Source organism: Gossypium hirsutum, chromosome A04 (genome assembly GCF_007990345.1).
Source record: "Gossypium hirsutum isolate 1008001.06 chromosome A04, Gossypium_hirsutum_v2.1, whole genome shotgun sequence".
Lineage (NCBI taxonomy): Eukaryota > Viridiplantae > Streptophyta > Magnoliopsida > Malvales > Malvaceae > Gossypium > Gossypium hirsutum.
The window spans coordinates 2,177,279-2,196,398 of record NC_053427.1 but is presented as its reverse complement, the minus strand read 5'-3'; the positions used below and the strand labels follow the sequence as shown (position 1 = coordinate 2,196,398).

General features: G+C 34.7%; 2 protein-coding genes across 11 annotated transcripts; one reads left to right on the top strand and one right to left on the bottom strand.

The window, feature by feature from the left end:
* Window positions 1-142: 142 nt before the first annotated feature.
* LOC121227993 (uncharacterized) lies at window positions 143-8,585 on the bottom strand. The gene is made up of 10 exons (XM_041111017.1): window positions 8,525-8,585; window positions 4,847-4,948; window positions 2,752-3,575; window positions 2,527-2,664; window positions 2,332-2,454; window positions 1,997-2,148; window positions 1,664-1,768; window positions 1,495-1,591; window positions 616-795; window positions 143-538 (listed from the first exon to the last, which is right to left on the bottom strand). The coding sequence occupies exons 1-10, from the start codon at window positions 8,583-8,585 to the stop codon at window positions 143-145; spliced, it is 2,178 nt and encodes a 725-aa protein (XP_040966951.1).
* Window positions 8,586-13,207: 4,622 nt separating this feature from the next.
* Window positions 13,208-18,203, top strand: LOC107941771 (sugar transporter ERD6-like 5). Of its 10 annotated transcripts, XM_016875385.2 has the most exons (12): window positions 13,483-13,647; window positions 13,791-13,908; window positions 14,350-14,598; window positions 15,026-15,097; window positions 15,758-15,863; window positions 16,529-16,657; window positions 16,742-16,806; window positions 17,047-17,162; window positions 17,248-17,305; window positions 17,391-17,475; window positions 17,569-17,612; window positions 17,966-18,203. In XM_016875385.2, the coding sequence occupies exons 6-12, from the start codon at window positions 16,609-16,611 to the stop codon at window positions 18,020-18,022; spliced, it is 474 nt and encodes a 157-aa protein (XP_016730874.1). In that variant the 5' UTR covers window positions 13,483-13,647; window positions 13,791-13,908; window positions 14,350-14,598; window positions 15,026-15,097; window positions 15,758-15,863; window positions 16,529-16,608; the 3' UTR covers window positions 18,023-18,203. The 10 variants fall into 10 exon arrangements, with proteins under 10 accessions (XP_016730872.1, XP_016730870.1, XP_040966659.1 ...); XM_016875379.2 differs by lacking the exons at window positions 17,569-17,612; window positions 17,966-18,203 and adding an exon at window positions 14,817-14,862 and having other exon boundaries at window positions 13,263-13,647; window positions 13,803-13,908; window positions 14,366-14,477; window positions 16,742-17,305; window positions 17,391-17,481; XM_016875378.2 differs by lacking the exons at window positions 17,569-17,612; window positions 17,966-18,203 and adding an exon at window positions 14,817-14,862 and having other exon boundaries at window positions 13,263-13,647; window positions 13,803-13,908; window positions 14,366-14,477; ... (1 more) ...; window positions 17,047-17,305; window positions 17,391-17,481.
* Window positions 18,204-19,120: the final 917 nt, after the last annotated feature.

Genomic DNA, 19,120 nt, shown 5'->3' with positions numbered 1-19,120 from the left:
TTCGCAGCTCGTTTAGCCTCTCGAGCTTCGACCTTCTCCGCCATTCGCCTCTTCCTTTCTAGTGCTTCCTTAGCTTTAGCTATCTCCTCCAACCGGCGTTGCTCCTTTAATTTAGCCGCTTGCTCTTCCTTTCTCAATTCCTCTACCTTCCTGTCCGATTTCTCTTCCTCATTCTCTCCAGCTTCTCTTCTTCCGCCTCTTTGATTTTATCTCTATTAGAAGCAGTTGCTGAAACACTTTCTGGAGGAGCAGATTTCATAAACTTCTTTTGCTCCACAACCTTTGCCGCAAGTACCTTTACAGCTTTTTCCACCGCCACTTCCTCTTGTGTTCGACCTTCCAAATTTAAGCCGGACATTGTATAATCCATGACCGCTCTTCCATTTACTGCTTGAGGAATTACAGGAGGCACTTCACCAGGACCAAGTGAACGTCCATCTAATGTCCTCAGTCTCCAAAGTGTGCTCCTTTCATTGCATCTAACATATTCTTTTTGGAATGCGTCGTTGTTTTTCCATAAGTCCATAAATTTCTCCACCTGGACCATCAACTGTTTACATCAAATATTGTACAAAATTTTCTATTTCGAAGAATAAAACAAATGCACAACCTCACCTGGTTAATACAAAAATTTTGGAGTGCCACTTTATCCCCTTTCCAACCCAACTCATTCGCTTTAATAAATTCATCCCTGTACTGTCGAAAGTGTTGGTTCTTGTTGGGATTATGAGCTAAGTTTAAGCAAGATTCAATAGAAGCTTCAGCACCAAGGCTCGAAGCTTGCAGAACAAACAACTAAATTTGCTTAAGAACAGAAAAAGAAAAGAAAGAAAAGAGAGAGTATTTTGAATGAAATGCTGATGATTTTCATTAACAATTGAAATTGGCATAAATCCAATACATATACCATACATGAGCTAGTCAAAAAGAATAAATTTCCCCTAAACAATCACCTACTACCACTAAGCAACATTGAAACTTGTTAAACATTGCTTGTACACTTTGACAAGCTAATTATCAGCTCAATACTACCTAATTACATCAATTACATCAGTGTTGAGTTTTTCACACAGGAAGAGAAACAAATCTATTTTACCCGGATAAAATATGAACCTCTTGTTGAAATTGGAGCAACAAAGTAATAAACCCGGATAAAGTATGTGTTAAGTTTCAATCAAATGATCAATGAAACAAAGCAAAGAAATTTTGTGTTTGAAAGCTCAAAACAGAAGCAAAATCGGATGAACAAATTGAGAGAACAAGTTGGCTATGCTTGTTACTTGAAAAGTTTAAAAATCCATATACATAAGTAGATGGATTACATTGGTAAAAAACAAAGCTTGCTTGTGCTAGTAAATAACCTGTTAAATCAGTATAATGACTTCCTAAACAGCTACTAAAACAACTAAGTATCTAACTAAACCTTAGCAAATACAAAAGGTTACATTGAAACAACAAAAGTCAACTGTCACATGGACATGCCAATCGAATTACTCCTTGGACAATAACATGCTTCAGCTGTGATGCTCGGTCACTTGCATGCTCGTGCATGATTGCATGGTTGCATGAATGTTGCTGCTGTAGTTGCCACCTTTGAACAATCAGCAAGTAAGTTGAAAACAAACTAAATTACATAACATCAACTTAAAGTAACAAAATGAACCAAAATGGAACAGCTGTATTGTCTTCAACTGATGCGCTTGGCTCGGGCTGCATGGTTTCTTCCTTGGCTGCTCCTTGTGCCACATGCTGGCCAACTTCAACGGTACTGCAAAATTCAAACAAGAGTAGCGTCGGTATATCTTTATCGGTACTTAGTTTATCAGTTTCAAAGAGCAATAGATTCAATCAGAACCAGAACAAAAATGCAGGTTTGTCTATGAGTCTCGGATATGATTAAGTGTCCAACACGATTATGTTCATTCACTCTAAGCTTACAGAATTTAAAAGTACCTTCTCATATAATTGTTTCTTCAAACTTTGCAGCTGTGCATACGCTTCTTCTTGGTTGTCATCTGCAGCTTTGAGCAGGTACAGCGATTCGCTTAACTTTTCGCTTTCCTTATAGTATTTCCTCCTAGTTACCTCAGTGATCGCCACAGCGTTTATGAGGTTGGCTCTCAATTGATCAGCTTCCTTCTTTAAAGACTACAGAAACAGAAGAATCTAGTAAGCAACCAAAAACCGTATTCAAATACGTGTTTTGAAAGGTTGTTGTTGGATTATATCCATCATCATACCCAAATTAGATTCTCATACTCGTATTCAAATATATACTTTCAAAAATTCATGGTTCCAACAGGTAACAAAGCAGATGTATATATATAATACCTTCAGACGCTCTTTCCGGTCCAAACCTTGTTGATTTTCTTCCTGTCTACTCATGGTAGATGACAGCTTTTCATCCTTTAGCGGTAGAGTTTGGTGTTGTATTGTCCATTCCATGTTTCGTATCTGCTTACAAAGTATATATTTAGAACAAATAATCACATCATCCTCTTCCATAAAAGACTGAAAACAGGTTACCTTGACTTGAATATCTTCAATATCAATCACGGATTGCATCCACTCTATTTCCTGACATTTGGACCTATGCAAGTCTCGAGCCACTTGTTCTTGAAATACAGCATCACTAAAATCATTGCGATATTCCTCAGAAGTAACCTATCGGTAGAGCATTTAATCAAACCATAACAACATAAACAAGTGATTAAAGAATTTAATGAAAAATAAAAACACTTAGTTACATACCCACGTGCTTTGCATATCGACATGAAGCATACGTTGAATTCGAATCTTCTCATCAACCTTATTTCGAGCAAGTCTTATCATTACTTTCAACCTTTCATCGTCGTTTCTCGGGACCCTGATCATGTAGTTGAACGGTGTTTCCCTTTCAGCCTTGTCGTCGAAACTACCAAACTGAATTCCTCCGTTTGTAACACCACAAGTTTTCTCTGCAGGATTACTTTCTACAACCGATATAGAATCAGAACTAACATTCGTTTTCGATTTCAAACCCGAAACCACGTCCAAAGACTTACCAACCAGTTTGGAAGCCATCTCCAAATCAGCCAGATTACCACTATACTGATTACTTTGAACATCAACTACAAACGATATTCCACCAACAGAGACTATAGGATTCGAACTAATGGAGTTAACAGAGACTTTATGTGTAGCATCATCATCCGTAGATACACCATTAACCAAATCATCGACTTTATCATCACTCTGTTCAACACTGGAATCAATAACAGCAGCAGCTTCCGAAGCAGATTGTTTAGTTATACCATTAGCCAAACAATCATCTCTATCCCCTAATTTTTCTTTAGCATACCCTCCTTTTTCTTCAACAGGTTTCTCCACCGCCTGCTGATTCATAGTAATAGTAACCAAATCAGATCCGGATTTCACTTCGTGGTCTTCTTCGACAATGCAATTTCCACCCCATTCCACTACAACTCCATTATCGGAGTCCTTTCCATTTACGTTAACATAAACATCAGAGCCAACCTTAATGCTACTCGCGTTGCCGCCATTGAGAAGATATCTCGTTTCATTCTCTTTCTCAACTACAATATTGATGAAGTTGGTTCAGCATGCAGCAAACTCGACAGCATGCAGGCCATGAAGACCAAGACATGCAGGAGCTGCTGATGCAAGCTTATTTTATTTATTTTGTAATTTCTAGTCAATGAAATGTAATCTTAGTTCATTTCTAACTAAGTTAGGTTGTTGACTGATGTAATTAGATTATGTATGAGCTGTAAACACAACTTTGTATAGGTTTACAAGCTAAAATTTCAAGTTTCCATGTAATTAGTGGGAGTAGGTGATGTTTAGGTAATTATTTGCTGTTTTTAACAAGCTTAGTGCTTGGTTTATGTATTGGCATTATGCCATTATTCAATTTTATGAATGAAGTTCAGTTTGTTCATCAATTTTTCTCTTCATTTCTCTTAGCTTTTCTTCCTTTCTCTTGCTCGAATTCTCTTGTTTGCTCAGCAAGTCTCGAGACTTGCTCGACAAGTCTGTACTGAATCTGTTAGTTTCAGTTACAGCACCAACAATTGGTATCTAGAGCCTATTTCTTAAGGGATCTGTTATACAAATACATGGCTTCATCAAGCTTTTCACCAGCTGCACCTCAAGTCTTCAATGGAGAAGGCTATCACATATGGGTGGTCAAAATGAAGACCTACCTGCAGGCATACGATCTGTGGGAGGTGGTCAACTTAGATGTTGAACCAGAACCACTTAGAGGCAATCCAACAGTGGCTCAGATCAGGCAGCATGCTGATGAGAGGACCAAGAGGCACAAAGCCATGTCTTGCATCCAGAATTCAGTGTCTGATGTGATTTTCACAAGGATTATGGCCTGTGAATCACCAAAACAGGCCTGGGACAAGTTGCAGGAAGAGTTTCAAGGGACAGAGAGGACAAGGCAGCAACAGTTGTTAAACTTGAGGAGAGATTTTGAGAATTTGAAGATGAAGGAAGAAGAAACTGTCAAGCAATATTCTGACAGGATTATGGCTGTGGTTAACAGCATCAGGCTCCTTGGAGAGCAGTTCAATGAAGCTAGGATAGTGGAGAAGGTTATAGCAACTCTGCCTGAGAGGTATGAGGCAAAAATCTCATCTCTCGAGGACTCAAGGGATCTGTCCACCATCTTCCTGACAGAGTTGATCAATGCTCTATATGCTCAAGAGCAGAGGAGAGCAAGCAGACTGGAGGAGCACTAAGAAGGTGCCTTTCAGGCAAGAACAAATACTGCCTACAAAGGCAAGAAGGCCTGGAGAGACAAACCAAAGAATGATGCTGCAATGAGAGAAGGTCAGACTTGCAAGCACTGCAGAAGGGTTGGTCATCCAGAAGAAAAGTGCTGGCTTAATCCAGAAGCTGTATGTCAGTATTGTAAGAAGAAGGGTTATGTTGAGAGAGTCTGCAAGAGTAAGACCAAATCGAGGCAGAATCAGTTTCAACAGATGAAAGCTGAGGCTCGAGTAGCTAAGGAGGACAGTGATTAAGAGGAGCAAGTCTTTGCTGTGTCATGCTCAGCTGCTCAGGAAAGGTCCTCATCTAGTTGGCTCCTAGACAGTTGATGCACCAACCACATGACACCTGATGCTGCAATCTTCAAGTCTTTAGACAGAAGTTGCAGAACTAAAGTCAAGATAGGAAATGGTCATTTTATTCAAGCTGAAGGCAAGGGTGATGTGCTGATATGCACCCTTATAGGTACCAAAGTGATTTCAAATGTGCTGTTGGTGCCTAAAATTGACAGAAACCTGCTCAGCATAGCTCAGTTGCTGGAAAAAGGTTATTCAGTTGTGTTTAAAGACCACCAGTGCCAAATCAGTGATCCAAGTGGATCCAAACTATGGCAGTCCCTATGGCTGATAAGAGCTTTGTGGTTGACTGGACAAAAAAGTCAGACATTGCCTACACAGCCACTTCAGATGAATCCAAGCTGTAGCATCAAAGACTGGGACATGCCAACTTCAGATCGATGGCCCGAATGGTCAGAGAGGACCTGGCTAAAAATTTCATCAACTCAGTGGACCATGATGATGTATGTAAAGTATGTCAATTAGGAAAGCAGGCCAGACTCCCATTTCCCTCGAATCAAGCCTGGAAAGCCTCTGAAAAACTCCAACTGGTGTATACTGATGTGTGTGGCCCTATGAAGACTGAGTCATTAAGTGGAAACAGGTATTTTATACTGTTCATTGATGATTTTTCAAGATATTGCTGGATTTACTTCTTAAAACAAAAATCTGAAGTGGCCTCAGTGTTTTGGAAGTTCAAGACTGCTTCTGAGACTGAAACAGGCTGCAAGCTGAAGACCATAAGGTCTGATAATAGGACTGAGTACACCTCAGCTCAGTTCCAAGCTTTCTGTGATAAGGTAGGTATCAAACATCAACTTACCAACACATATACACCTCAGCAGAATGGTGTAAGTGAAAGGAAGAATAGGAGTTTGATGGATATGGCCAGGTGCTTGATGATTCAGAAGAATCTGCCTAAAGCACTATGGGCAGAAGCAGTTAACACTGCAACATACATTCAAAATAGACTTCTAACCAAGGCTTTGGATCAGAAGACTCCATTCGAGGCCTGGTTTAGCTTCAAGCCATCACTGGCTCATCTGAAGGTCTTTGGATGCATCTGTTATGCACATGTACCTGCTGTTAAAAGGGACAAATTGTCTGAAAGGGCTCAACCTGGTGTACTGGTGGGCTACAACACTGTTAAGAAGGGCTATAGGATATTGGATCCTTCAACAAACAAGGTGTCAATTAGCAGGGATGTGGTATTTGATGAAAGGTCATGTTGGAACTGGGAAAGACATGAACCTGAAGAAGTTTCTGAAGAACTAGCAACAGACTAAGCTGAGCCAGACCAAAATGTTCCAGAAATGGACATTGATGATGAACCAGTTAGAGGAACAAGGCCATTGACTGAGATTTATGAAAGGGCTCATGTAGCCATAGCTGAACCAAGCAACTTTGAAGAGGCTGAGGCTCAGCAAGGGTGGAAGCAGGCAATGGCTGAGGAGATCAGCATGATTGAGAAGAACCAGACCTGGGAATTGGTTGAAAGGCCAGTCAAAAGGAAAGTGATTGGGGTGAAATGGGTGTACAAAGTCAAGCACAATGCTGATGGAACCTTGAACAAACTGAAAGCAAGGCTAGTTGTCAAGGGGTTCAGTCAGAGGTATGGCCTGGACTACCTGGAGACCTTTGCACCAGTGGCCAGGCTCGACACCATCAGACTGCTGATTGCCTTAGCAGCACAGCTCGAATGGAAAATCCATCAACTTGATGTGAAATCAGCCTTTCTGAATGGTTTCTTAGATGAAGACATCTATGTTGAACAACCACAAGGGTTTGAAATAGCTGGCAGAGAGCATATGGTCTACAAACTGAAGAAGGCCCTATATGGATTAAAACAGGCTCCAAGGGCTTGGTACAGCAGAATCGATGGCTACTTGACTGATCTGGGATTCGATCGAAGTAAGAGTGAGCCAACACTGTATGTCAAGAAACAAGGGACACAAATACAACTCATTGTGTCCCTATATGTTGATGACCTTCTGGTGACAGGAGGAGATCGAGTAGTGCTGGCTGATTTCAAGACCAAGATGCAGGAAGTGTTTGAAATGTCTGATCTTGGGGAGATGTCCTATTTTCTTGGAATGGAGGTGTCTCAAGTACAGAATGAGATATTTCTAAGCCAGAGAAGCTTTGCCACAAAGATTCTGACCAAGTTCTCCATGCAAAACAGCAAGGCAACTAAAACACCTGTTGCTGTTGGAGAAAAACTATCGAGCCAAGGTGATTTTGAGAAAGTATGTGAAACAACCTACAGGAGTCTAGTTGGTTACTTGCTATACTTGACTGCCACTAGACCAGACATCATGTATGCTGTAGGATTGCTCTCAAGGTTCTTGCATTGCTGCAATGAGAAGCATTTCTAAGCTGCAAAGAGAGTGCTGAGATATGTCAAAGGCACTTTAAACTATGGTTTGAAGTACAGCAAAGAAGGAAATTTGAAGCTGGTTGGCTACACTGATAGTGACTGGGATGGCTCGATAGATGACATGAAAAGCACCTCAGGGTATGCTTTTAACCTTGGTTCAGCCATGTTTTGCTGGAGCTCGAAGAAGCAAAGTCTAGTGGCTCAATCTACTGCTGAAGCAGAGTATGTGGCAACAGCAAGTGCTGTCAACCAAGCCATATGGCTAAGGAAAATATTGGCTGACTTGAATGTGCATCAAGAGGAAGCTACTGAGATCTTCTGTGACAACCAATCTGTAGTAGCAATTGCTAAAAATCCAGTGTTCCATGGAAGAACAAAGCATTTTAGCATCAAGTTACATGTTGTTCGAGAAATGGAGCAAGCTCAGGAAGTAAAGCTGACCCACTGTAATTCAAGGATCAACTTGCAGACAATTTAACGAAAGCCCTTAGTGTCACAAGGTTCGAATGTCTAAGGAAGAAGTTAGGTGTTTGCTCCATGCAAACCAAGGAGGAGTGATGAAGTTGGTTCAGCATGCAGCAAACTCGACAGCATGCAGGCCATGAAGACCAAGACATGCAGGAGCTGCTGATGCAAGCTTATTTTATTTATTTTGTAATTTCTAGTCAATGAAATGTAATCTTAGTTCATTTCTAACTAAGTTAGGTTGTTGACTGATGTAATTAGCTTATGTATGAGCTGTAAACACAACTTTGTATAGGTTTACAAGCTAAAATTTCAAGTTTCCATGTAATTAGTGGGAGTAGGTGATGTTTAGGTAATTATTTGCTGTTTTTGACAAGCTTAGTGCTTGGTTTATGTATTGGCATTATGCCATTATTCAATTTTATGAATGAAGTTCAGTTTGTTCATCAATTTTTCTCTTCATTTCTCTTAGCTTTTCTTCCTTTCTCTTGCTCGAATTCTCTTGTTTGCTCAGCAAGTCTCGAGACTTGCTCGACAAGTCTGTACTAAATCTGTTAGTTTCAGTTACAGCACCAACAAATATCCATCTCCGCGGCTACATGCAACACCGTCACCTCCGCTTTCGTCATATTCGCTTTACGTTAGAATCAAAACTTAAGCAAAGCAGAAGCCAAATCGAGACTTACTGAAACACAAAAGGTGGAGCACAGATTAGATTAATAGAAATAATTTTAAAAAGAGAAAAAAATTGAGCAATGGTTTGACTCCATATCAAACTCTTCAAAAGAAATTATTTTTTTAATATTTACAGAAATTAATTATTTTTTATTATTAAAATTTAAAACCTAATTTAGCTTAGAAGTTAAATTTAAATTATAAAAATAATTTTTTATTTTATAAATTCAAATTCTATTGTAACTAATTTAACACTTTCGGTGCTATTAGGAGATTTTATCAAATAAAAGATAGGAAAACTGACTCATGCTATATGTGGAATACTTAAAATTACCAAATGCATTCCAACAATTATAATATTAAAATGGGTAAACTATAAAAATAGTCCCTTATAGTTGTTTAAATTTACATTTTAGTTACTGATATTTTAATTGTTATGATTTGGTCATTAACATTATGAATTATGATAATTTGGTCACCATTAGACAATGGAAATCATGTGCTAAATGTTGACGTGGGTGTCATGTCATTAATTCTTTTATTGTAGGTTCCACCTCTTATTTCTTCATCTTCATCGTGAGTGCTTGCATTCACCTGCATACTTTTATTGCTTGCATTCACCTGCATACTTTCATTGGTCACCGTCGAGTAAACAATATTCTGATGAATCCTCCGAAGTTTCGTATTTCTCAAAAAACTCCATCAGCAATGGTCTTGTAATCTCATTTTTGTCGGAACTGAAAATTTGTAGAATAATTTCGAGATTCTTTTCTCACAATATCTAACAATTTTTGCACTGATCCTCTTTTTTCATATTGTTATTTTTTGGCAATATTCAAATATACATTCAATTGTTGTTGTCAAAATTACTCCATCAAAATAAATGTATACGAAAAATTGATTATCTATCTTCAATATTAAATCTTTAAAAATAATTAAATTTCTCAATTTTTTATTTCAAAAAATATATACACTGTAACATTTTTTTCATATGTATTAACATTACAAATTCTTCTTTGTTTTCTCTTCTTTTACAATTCTTTTTCCCATTCTCTTCTTATCTTCTAAACTGCTCAAGAAAACACTGCTTAAATAGGGCCTCCACACTGGGTGCCGCCTGCAAGAAACCCTTTATTGGGTGTCGCCTATTAGAATCCCTCCACCCCTGTAACCCATATTTTAACCCGATTTCACCAGTGTATAGGCACAAAATATAGGTGCCGCCTCTCCTACTCCCTTCACCATTTAAATATATATATTTTAAAACAAAGCATATGCTTAATGTTGGGGTTGTGATTGTCATAGATGTTAGTCAAAACCTAAAAAACTCTCAATCTATAACTAAACATTAACAAACATTGACAAAACCTCTAGCCAACAGGTTAGTATTAAAACAACATTTCTACATGTTCAAAATGGCCGAAGGTGAGTCCATTAGAACTATTATTAGTATCAAAGTTTTTCATCTAAAATTAATCATCCTTTTTTATTCCTAACTCTCTAAACACAAAATATCTTTTCAATTTTGAAGAACACTCATGTTTTCATCCTTAAAATCCTCAAGCGATCTTCACACGTTTTAGCTTGAATTAGTTCCATAGCATGTCGATTTTGTAAAATTGAGGTGAGATTCTAACTTTTTATGACTAAACTAAGTGATTTGTTAATTCAATTCCAGATTTAAATGGTTTAATCAAGATCACAATAAATCACTTGATTTTAAGTTGATTTTTGGCTTGAAAATGGTAGATCTCGTATTTCTTAGCTAAGTTTTGGTTTTAAAGTGATTTCTAACTCATTTTAATCCAATTAAAATATATTTGATCTTAATTTAACAAATCCTTAATGAATTTAAGCAAATTGAATGTTTTCCCCTTTTAAAAGATCACACAAGCTTGATTTTTTTGGAAAAATTAGATCGGTGTAATTGGGTGAAATTGATGATTTAGATCTATAATTTGATGATATTTAGGATATATGAAGTTGAAATCCAAGTTTAGAAACGATATTTGAGTTGTTAAACAACTACTTCGAAAAAACTAGTTAAATTTTCGGTATAGAAGTTAAGAGGGTTGGATCTATGATTTTGGAATAATTTGATTATGTATGTTGCTATTAATAATGCCTTTTAATTGTACTTGATGTGTATGTAAAGTGCCAAGTCATTTGGGAGCCTCTACAAGCATTAACAAAGGAAAATTAAAGCTTACTTGAGCATGGTAGTTGAAGCAAGAACTAAGGTAAACGGTTTGACATACTGCATTTAAATTCTAGTACGCAAGTTAAATTCTTGTACGCAAGCTAAGGTAATGCAAACATTGATTTCTCCTAGTGCAAACCATTACAATTTTGTTGAGTGTTGGGTATGCATGTTGTGCGATTTTAATGAGTCAAATGCATGAATTTGAAATGTGTTTATAGTTAAACAGGCCGTAGCTGTAAAGTATGTACTTGACATGATAAGTATTTGTGAATTGTGAATTTAATTGTTGCGTGTGTGAGTGGATTATGTATTAACAGTTGCGTGCGTCTAGTGCATATTACTAATAGTGAGCTATTGCACTAAGTGAGTATATATATTTGAGAGTTGTTGTACTAAATTAGTAGGTGTATATATAATATAAATATGTGTGCATGGTTTTGTTATATATATAATATAAGTATGGGTGCATGGTTTTTTCATAAATAATATATATGCGTGAGTTTTGTGTTATATTTAATCTATATATATATTCATATATGGTTATATAGTGCTTGCGAACAGATATAAAAATAAATAATATAATGCGGACTTTTATAACATGCGAATTCTATTGATAATGCACATTTATGCATGCACGAACCCATATGAGAATTATGAGTTGTATAATAATGCAAACTCTGATTAGTGCAAAATTATATTATCATGAAATGTTAGGTGCGAGTTCAACTATCACTACAGGAAAATAGGGCTTTAGCAGCGTTTTTAGCGGCGTTTTATCAAAAAACGCTGCAAAAATTGTAAAACACAGAGCAATAGCGACGTTTTACCAAAAACGCCGCTAAAAACAGGGCAATAGCAACGTTTTTACTAAAAAATGCCGCTAAAAATAGAGCAAAAACGCCACTAAAAAATAGAGCAATAGAAACGCCGCTAAAAACTAGAGCATTAGCGGCGCTTTCGGTAAAACGCCGCAAAAATCCAAAGCATTAGCGGCGCTTTCAGTAAAGCGCCGCTAAAAACCAGAGCATTAGCGGCGCTTTCGATAAAACGCCGCTAAAAGTCATATAACCCCTAAAATCCTAAACCCAAAAAAAATCATAAACACTAATTTGTAACCCCTAAAATAATAAACCCCAAACCCTATAAATCCTAAACACTAAACTATAACACCTAAAACCCTAAATCCCAAAAAACATCATATGGATGTTGATGTGTATATACATAGATATTAATGTAAAAGCTTATGTTCATAATAAATTATGGAAGCAATACTTAATATTGATTAAATTTATTTTTGGGTTTAGGGTTTAATATTTAAGATTTAAGGTTTATGGTTTAGGGTTTTATGGTTTAAGTTTAATGGCCATGGGTATATAGTATGTTAATCTCAAGTGAATCATATTCAATAATTAAATCCTAAACCCTATAATTAATTATTGTTATCGATAATAGATATCTTGATTTTGATAAAAAAAATTATATATTAATAAGGTGTTATACAATGGTTTAGTGTGCAATTATTGTTATATTAATAAGGTGTTATACAATGGTGTTATATATTAAAAATATTTTTTCGAAATCCAAAATCCCTGGTAAATGTTTCTTTTTCTAACAATGGTTTAGTGTGCAATTGGATACATGAATTTTAATTTGATCTAGTTCTTGTAAATTACTAACACAATTATTGATATAACATCATTTTATATTTATATATTACATAATAAATATTTATATTTATCCACTATAAAAATATATTATTGATGTATTTATTTTTTTAAAATGTGCATGATTAAATCAAAATTAAAGTTTCAACTATATATACATTTAAACCACAATTAGAATTTTACGTCTACAATTACACATTAAATTGAAATTCATATATAATTCTGAGATGTATCTCTATCAAAATTTAGGTGTATACATATAATTAAATGTCATTTATATAAAAATCTAAACAACTAATGCAGACCATACTTAAAATAATAATGTTTGTATTACTGTGTCATTTTGTATTTTTTTAATTCATCGATTTCATTTTATTTCTGTTAAAGTTTCCTTTTGTATTTTATATGATAATTTAAAATGATAAAAATCTTCAAAAAATTTTAAAAATTAAAAATTAAAAATAAAAAAACTTAAATATTTAATATTTAATATTTTAGTCCATATTTCACTTAAAAAGTTAAATATTCAAAATTTAAAAAAATTTTAAAAAATGATAATCTTAGTACAAAATTTTTGAAAAAAAATAAAAAATATATTAAAAATAGGAAAAAATTAAAATTAAGCAAATAGTGACGTTTTTTATTAAAAACGCTGCAAAAATTTAAACTATAGTGGCGTTTTTATTGAAAACGCTGCAAAAAGGCCATTACTTTATAAATCAAAATCCCGCTCACTCCCCAAAAATAACTTTTGGTTGCCGCTCGTTTACTCCCTCTTCTTCTCAACAGTGAACACACTTCAATTCATTCACCAAAGTATCACCTGACAGAATCATTTCCAGTTTTCCATTTTTCATTTTCTTCCAAAACAAAAACCCCTTTGTTGCAAACTGGAATTTTGTGGAAACTGAGTCTCCCTTTTCTTTTTCTCTTCTTTTGGCTCTGGAATTTGAAAAACGAAAAAGTAAAAACTGGATGAGTACTGAAGCAGCTAAGAGAAGCACCACCGGAGCTCTGATGATGAAACAACGGAAAACCGATGAATTGAAGCCTTCTCCGGCGCTTACTGCAGAACCCAAGAAAGTTATTATCAAAAGCGCCGACATGAAAGACGACATGCAAAAAAAGGCCGTCAATATAGCCATATCTGTTAGCTCTTTTTCTCTACCTTACAAGATTCCTAATTTTTATGGCTTTTTTATTGGAATTATTTTCTGGGTTTTCTTCGTTTGATCTTGATTTGTTAGTAAATACTGTAAATTTGCTGACTTGGAGTGGTTTTTCCTTCGGAGGGTTTTGACTAGGCTTTCGAGAAGAACAATGTAGAGAAAGATGTAGCAGAGTACATTAAGAAAGATTTCAACAAGAAACATGGACCTACTTGGCATTGCATTGTTGGTCGCAATTTTGGTAAACCCAAATTTCCATTAGATTCAATTTTCATGGAAAATAGAGTCCAAGATGTCTGTTATTTTTAAGCGATGTTGTTGTTTTTACTTGAAAGCAAGCATATCATAGCTTAAATGAGCTATCATTTCCATCGTGTGTTAAGCTATCATAACTACCATTGATGTTAGATTGGATTGTCTTAAGCTTAGACCTTATGATTTAAAAACACACCCACAAATGACGAGGAACCAATGCCCAGTCTCTACTGATGAGTTGCAATATGGCTTTTAAAACTTCACAAATTAAAAAGAAAAATGTTAATTTGTAATTCAGTTTTCCTTTTTTTCCCAAAAGAAATTATCAAATACTGCTGGTTATCAATGTAATTTAGAATCCCTTTACAGAAGAATCTTGTTCAGTATAAAATAACTAAATGAGCTCCACTGTATGTTTTGAATCTAGTTTATTTGATTTTTAGATGCTGGTAAGTCTACAACTGGAGGCCAGATACTCTTCCTCAGTGGTCAGATCGATGACCTTACAATCCAGAAGTATGAGAAAGAAGCGAAGGATAAAAGTAGAGAAAGCTGGTGAGCCATAGGTTTGCTTCATAACTTAGATAGTGGAAATCAATGCTGTTCCATCTACATTTGTTTTCCAAAAGAGCATGCCAATACTGGGATTTGTTCTTTTATAGAACTTGTTTTGAAGGTATTAGTATACTAGTACAATTCAAATTAGTAATTTCGTTCTATTGATGTTATAATTATGCACTCTGTCTGAGATGCACACACATGCATGCTAATACACACACCTATATCCAATATTTTCTTAGTTTACTACTTTAAAATAATGGCAAACAATAATGCCTTGCATGCAGAGGATTTTCAGCTATTTCATTATTTGACTTGACTATATTCCTTGTTTTGGTATATGGCTTATATTATGGACACTAATGAAGAAGAGAGAGTTAAGGTACCATATAATGGGAAAATGATTTTACCAACTTTGAGAATATATGTAGTAGCTGTAGTTAATATTTCTGGATATAATTTTTATTATACTGTCTACATTTATTCTTGATTATCTAAACTACTGTTTATCTGAGCATTAATTAAATTTGAATTATTGATTGCAGGGTAAAACTGTTGAGGTTGGAAGAGCACACTTTGAGACTGAGATCACTAGATTTACTATTTTGGATGCGCCAGTAAGGAGATTGCCTAGGAATTATATTGTTATTCCTTTTTCATTTAAATCAATCCTGTCTTCTATTCCTATTTAATTGTTTGTAGGATAATTGATAATACTTTTCAAAATTGAGTTATTTTCTGTAACCTTTTTTGTGGCTTTGTTGAAATGTTTTCATTTAGCACCTGTTTTACACTATAGAACACTATTCACATTTTAAAAAATTAAATTTTTTTTCTCAAGTGAAATGCATCTACTTGAATTCAGATTTGGATACGTTTTTTTCTTTTTAATTAAGACTAACTACAATTTTGCATTTGAATCAAAAGTTAGTCTAAAATTTTTAAAGCAGGCTTATGTTTTCTGTCTTTTCAATTCTAATTTGTATACATTGTTTTATGTTTACCGTTCTTGTTATGAAAAAGTGGATAAGATATATCTTAGTACACCAACAAAAATTGCCATCCTGGACCACGAAAGGAAGGGAAATACCATTTTTATTTAAAGCATTTTTGCCAATCTTTTGTACGTAATTAAAGAGTGAGATGTTTGAGGTTTATCATTCACTTTCATGTCTTGATAAATTATAGTTTGGGGTGGAATTGAGCAAAGGCTTTAGAACTGTAATTTTGAGTTGAGTTTATGTTTACTCCTTGATGTACTGATAATAATTTGTCAGGGAATCTTATGCATTGGCTTTCTCAAATGTTCTCGCCAGCAAAAGGAAATTACAAGGGAACAAGCAGTTCAAGCTCAAGAATGGTTCAACTTAAAGATGCTTCCTTGTACTCATTCTCATCCTCTTTATATTTTCCGATGCTTTCTTCAAGTAGGATACTAAGAAACATCATTTCCTGTACTATTCTTTCTGATTGCTTATAAAATAGTTTGTTCATTAGAACCTTCATTTTCTCTTGTCTTTTATTTATTTTTGTAAATCATGTTTCTTTGTTTAGCGACACAACGAATCTTTGAACATAATTTCTGTTTAGTTACATATAAATGATTTTTTAAAAATTGTGTTTATAACTTTTTTAAAGTATTATATATATGTCAAATTCTGCTGTTTGTCATTGCACTATGTGTATGTTACTGATTTAGTATTTATACTCTAATTTGGCTATTTTTAATCGTTTTTTCCTTTAAAAAAATGAAATTTAGTTCTGACATTAAATTCTTTAAACTAATTTATATAATTTCAAAAATCTTTATGATAAATAAATTATCTATAATGTTATGTCAATTTACTAGCACTGCCATATCATTGATTTGATTTTCAAAAATTTGAAAACAAGGTTACTCAATTTTAACTTCAAGTCACACATTCCATTTGTTAGGAAAAGCTATATCTTTTTTCAGAATTTTATAAAAAAAGAGTTTATTTGAATTTTCTACTGTGGTACATTGAAGTTCATATGTAGCTCAATTCCATGTGTTGCTTTATTTATAGGTGCTTCGAGAGTTCAATCATGTTAATCCACAAACGAATGAGAAAGGAAAAGTGTTTTAACTGGTTGGGGTGTGTCGTTCATGTTTGTTGTTGGTTCCTTTGTCCATTGGCGCACATTGGCTCTGTTAGGTAACTAGAACTTCCTGAATTGCATTGGAAATTGGTTAGGCAATCAGATAGTTTTGTACAGTTATTGAATGATTTTACAAACAGCCACGATTCCCGCTCTGCTTCAACTCCTACTTCTCTTCTTCATACCAGAATCTCCTCAATGGCTGGTGAGTACAATTCGAGTTTCTCTTAAATTTTACAGCTACGGTTCGGTGCCTATCTTAAAGGCTCAAGTAAAAAGAAAGCAGAAAATCTCAATACTAACCTGCAAGATATTGTCCGTTTTGATATGGAAATCTCTAGTTTTGTCCTACAGCGACCAAATGGCTTTGAGTTTCTACAAATATATCATAGTAGATCATCATAAGTTTTCTCTTTCGGTTGAAATCTCCTTTTGTGATATATAGCCACTGAGAATATTTCTGTGCGGGCAAAATTTGGTCGTGAGAAAGAGCTTGAAGCCGCTTTGTTGTGCCTCAGGGGAGATAAAGCTGATATTTCTCATGAAGCAACTGAAACAAAAGTAACCTTTGTTTTTTTTCTTAGGAAAAAAGTATAAACTTTTATAATGGTTCAATTTCTGCTTGTCTGAGCTTATCTTTTTACAGGATTATGAGTGAAGGAATTTTAGACATATTTCAAAAGAAGTATGTTCAGCCATTATTTGTAAGACACGTAACTTCGTTGAAATTGATCAATTGCTCCATATTTGCTATATAATCCATTGATATATCTCTTGTTTTCCTTATAGACTATTGCTGGAGTGTTGGTCCTGATGAATTTGGGAGGAATCAATGCACTTACATATTATTCTGGTGCTATTTTTGTCTCAGCTGGTAATATTACTGGTCTTAACAATCTCCATAGAACTTCAAGAAAATTTATGAATAGTTCAACTACATTAAGTTCTATTTTATGACAATTGAAAAGTGTATCTAGCATGGTTGGGCTCATCACACTAGCTGCTACTCAGGTTTGCTTCACTATCATTTTGGATAGCAAAATTCTCCATTGATGGGATGATGTCTCGGTAACTAAAGAAATGTTCTGTTTTGCAAACAGTAATTGGTATTTTGGGTGCAACCTTAATTGATAAACTCTTAAACTGGAATAACAACCATCAGTATGAGTTTCTATTAATGTCCTCTAGATATGAAATCAAATTGTGTTGAATTATATTGTAAAACCACCGGAAAATGTTTGTGTCCTCTTAATATCAAACTCTAGAGTCTAGAATTCAGGCACCTCGGTGTGGATAATAGATTGTAACCAGATTTATCTGCCAAAGTGACGATGAATCTGATCATTTGGTTTTGCATCCTTTAGATATTGAAGGTGCGGCAGGGGATTCAATCTCTTCAAGCTGGAAAAGCCAAGGCTTAGCACTTCTTCAAGTGGAACGTTATCTAATGTTGCATTCCATGGTCATTCATCTTAGTCGGAACTTGAATTTTATGTTATGGAAACAGGTTTTTGTAGCTACCTTGTGTACCAGCTTCTTTAACCATGATTGTTAATTATTACGAGTTTTGTAGCTTCTTTTATAATTGGCTGAGTTAATATAGATCAAATGAGCTGTGAGGTAGATTGCCCATTTATTTGAACATAATATTTAAATTCTAAATTTAAATTCATTAATTTAGTTTTAAAGTTAAAATTTTAACATAAAATTTAATTTAATTAATATTTTTTATTTATTCTTAAAAGTATATAGTTTAAAGTTCAAATTTCAAAAATAAAACATAGTATAATATTTATCATAGAAAATAAATATTATTTAATTAAAATATATTTTTTTAAAGTTTATATTTTTTAGCGGCGTTTGTGGGAAAAGCACCGTTAAAGGTCATGGTTTTTAGCGGCGTTTGTGGAAAAAGCGCCGTTAAAGGTCATGTCTTTAGCGGCGTTTGCGGGAAAAGCGCCGCTAAAGGCAAAAAAAAAGTTGCTAAAAGTCTATTCTCCTGTAGTGTATAGTGGGAGCCAATTATATTTGTGTATTGTGTATTGTGTAATATTGTGAATAGTATTAACTTGGTCAATTATATTATTATGGTGAACTATGTTAATTTGATAATTTGTATTAATATGGCGAATTGTATTAATTTGCCAAAATGTGTATTGTGAGATTTTGAGTTGTATTGTATGTAAGCTAAGATATTGCATGTCCTATGCTAAATAAAATATGCGAACTATGATTTATGTGAGCTATGACATGAATGGTATGTGAACTATGATTATGAGTGCGATATATGTTGCATGGAAGTTATATTATTTGCGAACCATGCTTTATTGTGAATTGTGAATTGCGAACTGTATTATATTGTGCGAGCTCTGCTTAATTGCGAGCCTTATTATACTGAATATTGTGAATATGTTAAAAGAGATATGTTGGCATTGTGACCTTATGGGAACTATTGGATATAGTTAGCATGCCATAGGGTTGTGAGTACTCACTCTTTTTATTGTGATGGGCATTATGGC